Source organism: Doryrhamphus excisus, chromosome 1, assembly GCF_030265055.1.
Source record: "Doryrhamphus excisus isolate RoL2022-K1 chromosome 1, RoL_Dexc_1.0, whole genome shotgun sequence".
NCBI lineage: Eukaryota > Metazoa > Chordata > Actinopteri > Syngnathiformes > Syngnathidae > Doryrhamphus > Doryrhamphus excisus.
In genome coordinates this window covers 39,087,720-39,101,389 of record NC_080466.1, presented here as the reverse complement: position 1 = coordinate 39,101,389, position 13,670 = coordinate 39,087,720, and the positions used below count along the sequence as shown (strand labels likewise).

Genomic DNA, 13,670 nt, shown 5'->3' with positions numbered 1-13,670 from the left:
AGTGCTGTTTACTTTTCTTGTTCAAAGCATAACTAACAACACTGGTAGAATTCAGGATGTTTGTTTGTTTTTATTTTTTTGCTGTTTTACTTTAGTTCAATCAGACTGGCCATGGGAGTGTGTGCAGCCAGGCCATAATGCTTGTGACAGACGGGGCAACGGAAATGTATGATGATGTTTTTGAGAAGTACAACTGGCCAGAAAGAAAGGTGCGATTCACATCTGTCTGCGCCGCATGGATTCTGAATTGCATGTTTTTTTTCCCTCCAGCAAAGATGAATGTAAACTTCAATATTGCATGCCAAACTGGAGCTCCACGTTTGACGTGTGGGGGAATTGGTTTCTTGCATCATGACTTACTCATAAGTCTCCCATGTAAAATCCAAATCAATATGACACATTGGAGAGCACCATGAGTCCCATGAGGAGTAAAACCTGCAGTGCACCCTGCTATGATTTTTTTTCCCGGACTCCACATTGACTTTAATGAAATGAAATTGTTTGCTGTGCGATTCACAGAGCAATAAAAAAAACAGCAGCTCTGGGGCCTTTCCTCATTTCTGTCTAGCATATGTGTGCTGGCAGTGTTTGGCTGCTCGTGGGGCACTATGAGGCAGTGTCCCCCTCCCAGTGTACGCACACACACACAGCCTCTGGGCTTTTATACGGCAACCATTAGGTTTTCTATAAGCTTTATGCTGAGCAAAGCATCTGGAGCCAATGAGCCATGCAGCAGTGGCAATGTCACACATTGTGCTTTAAAAAGGACAGTGGAACATGCCCTCTTGCTCAGTGCCTGGCAACAATGCACATGCATAAAGTTCCAAATGAAAGCCACGTGCATAATAAAGACCAGAATAAGCTGTTTTAAGTTCTTGCGGTATGAAAAACATGTTCGATCAATTCATTTCGTCACCTCACCTTTTGAATCTGTGTTCACTGCACAGGTACGCATATTCCCTTACCTGATTGGACGGGAGTCTGCATTTGCTGATAACCTGAAATGGATGGCGTGCGCCAACAAAGGTTCGATTTCATGATAAACATTCACCAACACGGACGTGGATGGGTTTTATGAAAGGGTGAATTCAGTTTATCTGCAGGTTTTCGCCATAGTAAATGTGCTTGTGTGTGTGTGTGTGTGTGTGTGTGCTTGTGTGCTTGCTCTTTCTGCCAAGAGGCAATGAAGTGGCACTTGGGGGGTTCAGAGGTCAATCTGCTCTAATACCTCTTCCTGTCAGAGTGTGTCTCCCTCAGCTGCTCACTGCTGATGGTTCTCCCACGTTTCCACACCCTCTGGAAAGCGGGGCGCCACTGTCAGGGGGGAAAAGCCTTACCTGCTTCCCCACTGTGAAATAACCTTAGTTGTCCAGTATAAACTTTATGTAGTATGAAATGGTACTTCATGGCTTTAGACTAGTCAGCCATTTCTACCAAGGGGATTCGTAGTAGAGTTAGTGACTTCATAAGCAGCCAATTAGTCAATTCATTGCATAGTTGTCATTTTATTTACATTACAGAAGTGTTTAAATTGCTATTCTGTTCGACTTACAAGTCACAAAATGTTGTAAAAATTAAAAGGAATTGTTTTCGAACAAAGTTTGTTTTCTTTTGGTTTAGGCACTGTTTCAAAATTGGCACTGGCGATGCAGATAATTTCTAGTCACGTTCTGGTCTCCTGACATGTTGTGTGCTTCAGAGCAGTTATTTTGAGCTTTGTGTGTGCGCCTTCGTCATTAGAGATGTGCGATACCACTCATTTGGTCAAATTCAGGCTACTATCAGCGATACTACTGATTTCTTTCTACTTTGTTCAAATACACCTAACATGTCAGGTAAATGTAAACAAAAGGTAGTGTATTTGAAATAAAAAAAAAATAGTGTTTGTTTTTTTTATTGCCACATTATAAAAATAAAATCACTGCTATTCACTATTGTTTCCATGTACTTACTGCTGTTGTGTTGTTTTCATTTCAGGATATTTCAGTCAGATTTCCACATTGGCAGATGTTCAAGAAAACGTTATGAGGTATCTTCACGTCATGAGCCGCCCCAAGGTTATTGACCATGAGCACGACACTGTATGGACCGAGGCTTACGTGGACAGTGCAGTGAGTATGGACTGTAAAATCTATTTGTTTATCATGGATGGCCATAATTCATTTCATGTTTGTTACGATGCACATTAACTCATTCAAGCCCAGCCATCCCTATAATAAATATAACACCATGAACTATTTACAATGGTTGCTGTGAAGCATGCATTTCAATGGGGAAGTTGCAGGCTGTTTTTAGAAAATGCTTGTGGTGCATTTTTCCAATTTAAAACTGCACCAAATGTGTTCTCTTCTATTGTGGAGTTTCATCATCACCTCTGTAAAAGATGTATAAATACACATTTTTTATAAAGAATGAGTTAATAGCACTTAGGGGGTCACTTAGCATTTCTTTAACAACCAATCAATGTCCTGTTTTTTTTTCAATCTGGCATTGGACTTACTGTACCCGACCCTCCAGCTCAGATCCATGTTGGAAATACATTTCATCATGATGCAGTGCAGTTCTCTTCGTAGCTTTCTATAACTGTAAACACGCATGTGTGTCATTCTTTGCTACTTATACTGCTGGAATAATTCCTCATTATGAGCGTCATTAATTTGCACAGATTTCCCTCCCTGCACAGCTGCGTTCACAGGCAGTCCAAAATGTACAATCATGAATTCATTAAACGGCTCCTTCTTTATGTCTTTTCCTCTCTCCGCAGCTTTCCCAGGCACACAAGGTAAATGCAGTGCATGCAGCCAAACAAAAGCCTTGCATCGTTTATTTAATGGTGTTATTCTCCGAATGATTGGAAGTGTAGTTCTGAGTTGGTGTTTACTGTACTCACATGTACTGTACTTCACACACACACACACATGTTTACACACATAGGAGTGGGGAAATGCGTATGCTCCTTTATCTCAGCCTTGGACAGACCATTCATCATTCTGTGGACCATTGCATTTTATCTGCTAAAGCCCATAATAAAAGTGACATTGGAAGAGGGGCCTGTGTGTGTGGAAGACCCATCCCAGTTTTCCACTTCCAGTGCTGTGATGAATCTTAGGTTGCACCATTCTTCAATTTGTCATGTCAGCCCGGTACACGCTGTAGTTAACAGCTCGTTTGCTTCATTAAGGTGCGCAAATGAGCATTAACCATGCCCGCACTCATTCCTGAGGGAATAGCAAAGTGACTTCCTGTGGTAGCCAATCTCCTTTTGCTCGTGCTTGAAAACGGGAAGGTTGTGATCAGTCAAAGGCTGCTATTAAATAGCTTTTGTAGGGAATACCATCACATCTATTTTCTTTTTATGTGCTGCCTTAAAGCCAGTATTGGATGCTTATTTGTGAGGTCTGAGGCTACCATGACCCTCTGGAGAGCATCTATTAAAAGTAAGTGGTGTACATTATACAGGGTGAAAAAAGTACACTTTGAATGGCAGTCAGTAGAGCCAAAGCCTAAGAGTCACACAGATACAGATACCCACTCCATTGCAGAGTCGTGATTTTTCGCTTTTATCAGATTAATCACATTTTCAACTAAATTAACTATAATCCATCACCATTTGCAACTATTATGGTTGACATGGTTGTATGTATTTATATGTATTCATTCCAAATGAAAATTTGAACCAAAAAGAGAACAATTGAATCACATTTTAACATGCTGTCATGAGCAATGACAAAAGACAGCATAGAATTGAAGAATTCATGTACAAAGTGTATTTTTCATACATAAATACAACAAATTATACTCTCACAAGAGTGTACTTTTCTGTGAATCATCACCTCAGAGTAGAGCCGCTTCTCCTTCACATCAAGAAGAGCCAGTTGAGGTAGCTCGGGCATGCCTCCCGGACACCTCTCTGGTGAGGTGTTACGGGCATGCCCAGCTAGGAGAAGGTCCCGGGGTAGACCTATGACATGCTGGAGGTTTTATGTCTCACAACTGGCCTGGGAATGCCTTGGTGTCTTCCGGGTGGACCTGAAGTAGGTGGCTGGGGATCGGGAAATCTGTCGCTGTCCCTGTGACACAAACCTGGATAAGCGGAAGAGAATGAAATGGAATTAAGAATGTAATGCAGTGCGCTTGAACACATCATTATGTGAACAGCGCTTGACCAGCGCGAATAGCTCAGTGCTATTTGTGTTCATTGTTTGTGTGTCTTATATGTACAAATTAGGGAGTTTAATGATAGTTTCACAACAGATTTAGTGTGATCCTGGAGTCGCTAACAATTGTAATGTAATTTATTAAATCATTTGGTTACCACCATTAATGTGTTATTTTTGACAGCCTTAATTAAAATACATTGATTGGATGTACCGCAAAATATAATGTGCTCTTTACCCCGCCACAATTTATTCATTCATTTTCTAACGCTTTTCCTCACGAGGGTGTGGGGGGTGCTGGAGCCTATCCCAGCTGTCTTGGGGCGAGAGGCGGGGTACACCCTGGACTGGTCGCCAGCCAATGACAGGGCACATATACAATTTATTTTCATTATCATTATTTATTTTCATTAACAGCAGTGCACTGTCTTCCATTTGTTGTTGTTTTTTTCAGTTAAATGACAAAGCAGGTCCAAGTCTGACGACTACAGTTGCCATGCCGGTCTTCAGCACTAAGAATGAGACGGTGAGTGAGCAGCAAGTGAGGATGTGTGTTCCTGCACTTGTCTAAACTTGTGTGTGTGTGTGTTTTGGATGCTCTCATGCAGAAGAATCAGGGTATTCTGTTGGGGGTGGTTGGAACAGACATTCCTCTGCAGGAGCTGATGAAGCTTATTCCCAAACATATGGTACAATCCGCTGCTTTTGGTGAAAGTCAGATGAGTGCATTCAAATGCTCATTAAAAACTATTTAAAAAAAAAACATACCTTTTTTGTCTCCAGTTAGGAATCCACGGATATGCATTTGCCATCACAAACAACGGCTACATCCTGACACATCCAGACCTCAGACCTTTGGTATGGTTATGTTTGCAAAAGCCGTGTTATTTTATTTTGCCTGACTTGACCTTTTTTTATTTTTGTCCATGCAAATGTTTAGCTCGCCTCCATTGGCGAAGCACAGAGACAAATGTGTAATGTGATGAGGAGGCTAAATGGGCACGTATAATCTGTAATCCCCACCTTTTCCTTTGATGTATGCATGCAGGGATAAAGGCCACTCATAAGGGCTGGCTGGCCTGAGGTTTCCCAGAGGTAACTTAACACTCACTGGCAGAGACCACAGCCGCTCGCCCCGAGGGCCGCTGGGCCCTCAGGGGCTCTGGCTATGCTCGTGGATCTGTGTGCCGGTGTTAGTGCTATTCCTCTTTGTGCAACTGTGCTTATGTGTGTGTCTGTGCTCTTCTTCTTTGTCTCTTTGTGGCGCCGTGATTGTTGTCCTTGACTGGTTGTTTCGTGTGTACTAACTGATTATGTTAAATACCCGGATTTGACATGCACTGTTTAATACGTTTCATGTAGAGCTATTTGGCCGTGAGGTCCCTACGAATTAGTTTTCATTTACCTGACAGTGTTAATTTCACAGATGATGTGTTCAGTAATTATCCAGTACAAGGCTTCCATAGAAGAGTCTTGAGTCACCACTGAATTACAAAAAGACAATGTGACAATGAAGCAAAGCTAAATACAGTAGCGCTCTCTTTTCATTCCACGTGATAACAGTAATTCTACAACAGCGCTATATTTATTCTTCTGCATTGTGTTCCTCTGTGCAGTACCAGGAGGGTCAGAAGAGGAGGAAACCCAACTACAGCAGCGTGGACCTCTCTGAGGTGGAGTGGGAGGACAAAGACGACATTGTAAGAGACACTCCGTTTGAAATACTGTATAAATATACCGCAAATACTGTAGTAAACTGCAGTATAAAGTCACTATCTCAGCGAAGAAGCCTGACCGCATTGTGTGCTTTATCTTCAAGTTGCGCAACGCCATGGTGAACAGGAGGACGGGCACCTTCTCCATGGAGGTGAAGAAGACAGTGGATAGAGGGGTGAGGAAGCAGAAAAAGACCCGATGAAAACCAAAGTTTACCCAAAAAAAAAACTCAACCTGTGTCTATTGTTGCAGAGGCGCGTGTTGAAGATGCACAATGATTACTACTACACTGATATCAAAGGGACTCCATTCAGGTGCTCACACTCTTTTTTTTATTATTGCATCTCTAATGTTACACTAATGACTGTGTGTTTGCTCTAGTGTTGGAGTAGCGCTCTCTAGAGGCCACGGCAAATACTTCTTTAGAGGAAACGTGTCCGTTGAAACAGGTATTTTACACTTTTATTTTATCACCGTGTGACATCGCTTTTGGGGATTTTTTTTTTCTATGAATATTATTGCCAAAATTGTCTTTTTTGTATACAGTCTTGGTTATCAGATAGACATACAGTGTGCCTAACAAACTAGCCTGTTAGCTTGTGTATCATTCCACAGCATCTGCACATGGACTCATTCTTTGTGAAGAACGACTAGTTGTTCCTATAGAGTTGGGACACTATAGACAGATTACAGCCAAAGAATCCTTGAATCATCATATGCGTGTTTATTATTCATAGAACACACATGGAACGATGAACATAAAAACAATGTTCAAGTGCACTGCGTATTTCCCCAGTCTGAGCTCTACGGCTGCAACATAACCCACCAAGAACTGTGATAAAGACTGTAGGAAACACTCCTGAGACAAAGGGGTTAGCAAGGCATCGTGTTAGATAAATATACTTTTTCATCTTAGCTGCTAAAGTAACAATATAGCTGTCGCTTGGTGAATAGGGTTTTTTTTTTGTGAGGGCTTTCGCGTCAAAATAGGTATTTCCCATGACGTCCGTTGTTAGCTAGCTCATATGAACTCCTTTTCACATGCTAGAATGCACAGAAAAGGGAAAGAAACATGTTCATGTTTCACATAAGGATTGTGAATGATGGGCAAAATTCCCAAAAAGTGCACTTCCCCCCTTAGTTAAGTTTGGAACATCCATCCCCTCCTGAGAGTTTTCAGATGTGTTTTTTTGTATATATTCCACATTTTTTTCACATGTCAAATTAGAAGTATTCTCCATAAAATGTGTTAGTATTTAGGTTGGGTTGGATTGACATTATTTCCTATAGAAAAAATACATTTGGGATTTGTATGTTTTGGTTTTTAAGGGATTAATGAAGGAAACCCAGCTTTCACTGTATTATGATTATGTAGCGACAATAATTTGAGAGGAGGCCAGATATTAGCAACACATCTCAGAATGAGCGTTCGCTGCAGACTGTAAGGAAACCACAATAGTAGGCATTGTGTTGAATTGGTAGCAGACTGTTCATCAGCACCGAGCAGTATGCATTGTGTTTGTTTAAATTGAGCAGGATTAGTGCAGCTGAAGCGTGACTGACTTTGGTTTTTCAGGGCTCCGTGATCTGGAACAGCCAGATGTCGCCCTGGCAGATGAATGGTAATGTAATGCATGGTTTAGGGAAGCGGGCATCCATGCGTTATGTTTCTTCATGAGGTATGCGGAGGGCTTGCATGTGCCGTAACAGCATGGCTGTGTTTTCCACCATAAGGACATACTGCAACACAGAGGAGCAGCATGAGCACCGTCACCTGACTCAGATACAAGCCATCAAGCTCTTCATGACGGGCCGCAGGCCGAACCTCAAGTGTAAGGCATCGACTTTCATATTCTTAAATGGAAAACAGGTAACAATGTAACAAATTGCTTTTGCAGGCGACCGAGAGCTAATCAAGGAAGTGTTATTCGATGCTGTGGTCACTGCTCCGCTTGAGGCCTACTGGACTGGCTTGGCTCTCAACAAGTCAGAGTAAGCATTCATTACACAATACGACATATGCAGGCATGCTGCTGTCTTGGATGAAAACATCCATCCAGATTGGGAGCAGGTTGATGCATCTATGCTCGTACGGAGGAGCATTATTGCCTGTGGCATTATGGCTACGTTGAACATCTCTGAAGGCATCATGGATGCTGAAAGCTACATACAGGTTTTGGAACAAAATATGCCACTATTCAGATGACATTGGTGAGTTGTGTGATGACGCCAAGCTGAATATGCACCACTTTTATTGTGGTTTTGCCGATTTTGACATGTTAAGCCAGGGGTGTCCAAACTTTTTCCAGGAGAGGCCATAAAGTGAAAAATGAAAGGATATTTTGTAAAGATGCTAAATAGTTCCATACAGTTCAAGATAAGTCCATCTCAGCTTTGTCATATCGCTGAAAGCTAACCCTATTATTATTATTTTCACCCATTTTCGCATTATTTCAGCTTTCTTCATAAATTATCTTTGTAAATGTTGACATTATTCCCAGAATATTTTGAATACATTTCTGTAATACCTGGGCTAGGCTCCAGCACCCCCGCGACCCTCGTGAGGATAAGCGGTAGAAAATGAATGAATGAACATTTCTGTAATAATATAATAATATTAATATCATAATAATAACAATAAATATAATAATAATAATTTTATAATTTGTCAGACCTACCCCGCCTCTCGCCCGAAGACAGCTGGGATAGGCTCCAGCACCCCTGCGCCCCTTGTGAGGAAAAGCAGTAGAAAATGAATGAATGAATGAATTTGTCATTTTCCAAAAATTACAACTTTATTTTGTTTTGGTTGTCATAATATTCCAACTTTAAAACTATTAATAGTATTTTTTATTTACTTTTCAGGTATAAATTATTTTTATTCCAATTAAAGTTGCAAATATTTTTCTCCTTAAAATCCAACTTTTTTTCATATTTTCACTTTATTCTTATAAAATTACAGTTTAATTTTCCATCATTTTCCAACTATTTCATTTTTTTTTTAATCCGGAAGCCAAGCACTTGGAAGTCTAAAGTGTAAAATGTGGAGTTACTCACCACTGATGAATGATAACGGGAGATGACTGATAGAACAGATTTGAATCTGAGTCACACTCTCTAGCCTTTAGCTGTGGCGCCGACTCCATCTTCCCCAGGTGTCCCCAGTACAGGTGTTCCTCTACACGCTTTTTTGCATATATTATTCATGTATAATATCACATTCCTGACTAGCATCATCTAAAACAGGGGCAAAAAGTGTTTGTGGCATTGTTTACTTGAGTGTAATGTATAGTTAATTGGATTGATCAATAAAATGGCATTGTGTCTCCACTGTATCATACAATCAGGAACTCGGACAAAGGAGTCGAAATCGCTTTCCTGGGCACACGCACCGGCCTGTCGAGGACCAACCTGTTTGTCGCCGCCGATCAGCTGTCCAATCAGTGAGTGTCAGTACTCCAGTACTACTCAGTACTACACGCTTGTCACCGCTTACCGCGTGATGCTAGGCACTGATCCGTGTTGATGAATGTCATCCTCTGCTCCTCGCCGCTCACTCCGCTCTTTGTGTGCCTCCTCAGAGATTTCCTGACAGCAGAGGACAAGGAGGGCGTGTTTAATGCCGATCACTTTCCGCTGTGGTACAAGAGAGCGGCAGAGCAGGTCCCAGGCACATTTGTTTACTCCATCCCCTTCAGCACAGGTATGTCTGCAAAACAGTGGGAAATATACTTTTCTTATTTTAAAAGCACAATAGGTTGACTGCATATGCCTAAAAACCCACTTACTATAAAAAAAAAGACATTGGTATTTATTGGAAAGGAGTGCAGACCTTTGACAATATTAATTTGGATCACTTTCATTGATATCTCATTGATATCTTATATCAAGATACTGTATGTCAGTTATTCATTCATTCATTCATTTTCTACCGCTTACCCTCACGATGGTCGCGGGGGGTGCTGGAGCCTATCCCAGCTGTCTTCGGGCGAGAGGCGGGGTACACCCTTGACTAGTGGCCAGCCAATCACAGGGCACATATAGACAAACAACCATTCACACTCACATTCATACCTATGGACAATTTGGAGTCGCCAATTAACCTAGCATGTTTTTGGAAGTTGGGAGGAAACCCTTGACTGGTGGCCAGCCAATCACAGGGCACATATAGACAAACAACAATTCACACTCACATTCATACCTATGGACAATTTCGCCAATTAACCTAGCATGTTTTTGGAATGTGGGAGGAAACCGGAATACCCGGAGAAAACCCATGCATGCACGGGGAGAACATGCAAACTCCACAGAGAGATGGCCGAGGGTGGAATTGAACTGGGGTCTCCTAACTGTGAGGTCTTGAATGTCAGTTATTTATGAAGGAATTCCTTGGCCCATGTCCCCCCTGACACAAACTAGTTTTGTAGTGATGGTACTGTATAATACTAAAAACTCACCTGGCCAATAATACCATCAACTGCTACACATTGAACGAATGTGGCTTGGTAAATGGCGCCATCTAGTGGTAGGAAATGGAAGTAACATCCCATATGTTTATTCTCTCCCCCCAGCTCTGGAGAACAAGAGTGTTGTGTTAGCCAGCACTGCAATTCAGCTCCTGGATGACAGGAAGTCGCCAATAGTTGCAGGTAACATTTAACATCCTGTTAGCTACTACTTTTAGATGAGTGAATGTTTTGCTATTGTAATGATATTCTAATATTTGCTCAGCTGTCGGGCTTCAGATGAAGCTTGAGTTCTTCCAGAGGAAGTTCTGGACGGCCTGCAGACAGGTACTATTATAAATATTATAAATATTATAACCAAGCAGTTTGTACAGTCACTGATAACCTTTCATGAAATAACTTTATGTGCTCAGTGTACGGCTCTGGATGGCAAATGCAGCATTAGTTGTGATAGTGAGGTAAGGAGAATTATCTCTTTTTTTTTTTACTATTTTAAGACTTACTAAGAGTCTCTTCATCTGCCAGGACATTAACTGCTACCTGGTTGACAACAATGGCTTCATTCTTGTCACAGAGGAGCAATCTCAGGTACCGTTTTTGTGCATCTATTTTGCATCATTTGTGTTCTTTAACCCAACTCGTCTCCCAGACAGGGCTCTTCTTTGGAGAGGTGGAAGGTGCCGTCATGAACAAACTTCTCCAAATGGGCTCGTTCAAAAGGTCTGCATATATAAGTTCATATTTGTCACATGGTACAGCGAAGGTAAAAGGTAAATGTGTGACCTCCTGCTGTAGGATCACACTGTACGACTACCAGGCCCTCTGCAGGGAGTATGCAGGGAGCAGCGACAGTGCCCGTGCTTTATCAGATGTAAGTACTTCACATTGAAGCGCCTCAGCGTTTTTTGGAAGTGTACCGTTAGAGACTCCGTCATAGATGGTTTTTCTCTCTTGCAGCCCTTCACTGTTGTCAAATGGCTCCTGACAGAACTTATCATGTAAGTCTAAAAATGTACAGAAGGAACAGTAAGCTTTGGCACAGTGTAAAGGTGTACATTGCAATCATGCTATCTTTTAAATGAATACAAGTACAAGTACAACAAATCACCCAGGGTTGTGTACTGATACGTCCAAAGATACAGGGGCCATTTATTCATTCATTCATTTTCTACCGCTTATCCTCGCCAGGGTCATGTGGGGTTCTAACAAGTTCTAACAATAAAAGAATAGAGAACAGGCTGAATAGGTGTAAGATATGCTAACACAATGGTTATTCAGCTACACAAAAAATAAACATGAACAGAAAAGGTGTCCAGTGTTTTATCTAACATAGTTTTTTCATTTATAAGTCGCTCTGGAGTGTAAGTCGCAGGAACAGCCAACCTATGAAAAAAAGTGTGACTTATAGTCCGGAAAATAGGGTAATATATACATATTTTTTACATTATATTATTTGTATTATATTACATTATATTATTTATATATGATTAATATTTTATATATTTATATTATATATTTAACATTTATTTTAACATTTATATTTCACATTTGTCTTTAGTTTTAACATTAATTTTCTTTTTTTTATATATAAATTTATAAGTTGCTCAGGCGTATAAGTCACAGGAACAGCCAACCTATAAAAAAAAAGTGTGACTTATAGTCCGAAAAATACGGTAATATATACATATTTTATTACATGATATTATTTATATTATTTTACATTATATTATTTATATATGTTTAATATTTTATATATTTATATTATATATTTAACATTTATATTTCACATTTGTCTTTAGTTTTAACATTTCTTTTCTTTTTTTAAATATTAATTTTATATTTTTATATATATTAAAAAAGTACGACTTATAGTCCGGAAAATACGGTATTTTGAAATAATACATAATGCTTAATCTGAAAATGTGAATCATATGTAAATATTAGTCAATGAGAAAACATGTATTTTACGTATGAACATAGTAAACTCTAATGTGTTTTTCCTGTCCAGATTTCTCCTGGAATTGAACGTGTACAGCTGGTGGAATATGGATCTTACTGTCAAAGGTATGAACTGGGTTCAGCTGCACCATGTGGTGGACTTCTATAGTCCTAAAAGTGCAATCATGAACATGTTCCATGTTTAAAGCCGTTGCATCACCTGGTGTTTGATATCTTTGTGCTGTGACAGCTCAGAGATCTCGTGGTAAGACCATGATGGTGCCATGTGACACCGAGTACCCCGCCTTTGTGTCGGAGCGCACCATTAAAGAAACCACGGGCAACATCGACTGCGATGGCTGCGTCCGGTACTGCACTCTTTCTTCATCATCATCATCATCATCATCATGAGACCCAATTCATTGCTGTTGTTGACGTGATGGCGTCTTTGTTTGAACTGCAGATCGTTCGTCATCCAGCAGATTCCCAGCAGCAACCTCTTCATGGTCGTCGTGGACAACAAGTGCGACTGCAGCAGTGCTCCGCCCGTCACCATGGACCCCATTGAAATTATGTATATCCTTGATGCTCAAACGCAGACTCCGCGGGAGGTCATGTTTGTACTTAGCAGCCTCTACATTATAACCTTGACCACCTTGAACATAACGAATCACTCAAGTGCGATCGGCTGAAGTTTCAGAAGGACAGAAAGAAACCTGAATCCTGTCATCCTTTCCACCCGGAGGTAAAGTATTCCCTCGTTCATGGCGGCTCATTGCTTCCGGGTCCCACCGTGAAAACGGAACTTCTGCAAAGTAGGATTCCTGCTTTAGAAATAGAATATTTTTGTAGTTATGGCATAAAAAACATGATTATGATCTTCTAAAAACAATATAAACATCATTAGAGCCCACAGGACATGAAATAACATCCCTATAGTCACCTTTACACTTCTATCACTGATACCAATCCTCCTAGCTGATACTCATTTAGCCATTTTTATGCTTTAAAAAGTTTAATGATGATGGTCCAGTGTGGAATTGACCTGGGGTCTCCTAGCTGGGAGGCCTGCCTGCTAACCACTTGTCCACCGTGCAGCCCAATCACAAAATCACATCCAATATTCCCATACATCCATTTTCTATGCCGCTTATCCTCAGTAAGGTCACACAGTTATGCTGGAGCCTATGCCAGCTGTGTTCGGGCGAGAGGTGGGGTACACCATGGACTGGTGGCCAGCCAATCACAGGGCACATATAGACAAACAACCATTCACACTCACATTCATACCTATGGACAATTTGTAGTCGCCAATTAACCTAGCATGTTTTTGGAATGTGGGAGGAAACCGGAGTACCCGGAAAAAACCCACAAATGCATGGGGAGAACATGC

General features: G+C 40.9%; 1 protein-coding gene across 4 annotated transcripts in view; it reads left to right on the top strand.

The window, feature by feature from the left end:
* Positions 1 to 13,670, top strand: part of cacna2d3 (calcium channel, voltage dependent, alpha2/delta subunit 3) — a 31,280-nt gene that overhangs the window by 15,846 nt on the left and 1,764 nt on the right. For 3 of the 4 annotated variants that reach the window (XM_058088477.1, XM_058088503.1, XM_058088494.1), the window contains 27 exons: positions 96 to 209; positions 948 to 1,026; positions 1,978 to 2,111; positions 2,765 to 2,782; positions 4,612 to 4,683; positions 4,766 to 4,846; positions 4,941 to 5,015; positions 5,774 to 5,857; positions 5,977 to 6,048; positions 6,126 to 6,187; positions 6,255 to 6,322; positions 7,450 to 7,495; positions 7,608 to 7,705; positions 7,772 to 7,865; positions 9,221 to 9,316; positions 9,455 to 9,576; positions 10,445 to 10,522; positions 10,605 to 10,666; positions 10,753 to 10,797; positions 10,865 to 10,927; positions 10,989 to 11,059; positions 11,135 to 11,210; positions 11,297 to 11,337; positions 12,348 to 12,403; positions 12,528 to 12,645; positions 12,741 to 12,858; positions 12,945 to 13,022. In XM_058088477.1, coding sequence (XP_057944460.1) covers positions 96 to 209; positions 948 to 1,026; positions 1,978 to 2,111; positions 2,765 to 2,782; positions 4,612 to 4,683; positions 4,766 to 4,846; positions 4,941 to 5,015; positions 5,774 to 5,857; positions 5,977 to 6,048; positions 6,126 to 6,187; positions 6,255 to 6,322; positions 7,450 to 7,495; positions 7,608 to 7,705; positions 7,772 to 7,865; positions 9,221 to 9,316; positions 9,455 to 9,576; positions 10,445 to 10,522; positions 10,605 to 10,666; positions 10,753 to 10,797; positions 10,865 to 10,927; positions 10,989 to 11,059; positions 11,135 to 11,210; positions 11,297 to 11,337; positions 12,348 to 12,403; positions 12,528 to 12,645; positions 12,741 to 12,858; positions 12,945 to 13,022 — 2,121 coding nt within the window. The remainder of the gene's footprint in view (positions 1 to 95; positions 210 to 947; positions 1,027 to 1,977; positions 2,112 to 2,764; positions 2,783 to 4,611; positions 4,684 to 4,765; positions 4,847 to 4,940; positions 5,016 to 5,773; positions 5,858 to 5,976; positions 6,049 to 6,125; positions 6,188 to 6,254; positions 6,323 to 7,449; positions 7,496 to 7,607; positions 7,706 to 7,771; positions 7,866 to 9,220; positions 9,317 to 9,454; positions 9,577 to 10,444; positions 10,523 to 10,604; positions 10,667 to 10,752; positions 10,798 to 10,864; positions 10,928 to 10,988; positions 11,060 to 11,134; positions 11,211 to 11,296; positions 11,338 to 12,347; positions 12,404 to 12,527; positions 12,646 to 12,740; positions 12,859 to 12,944; positions 13,023 to 13,670) is intronic. The other variant, XM_058088484.1, reaches the window with a different exon arrangement.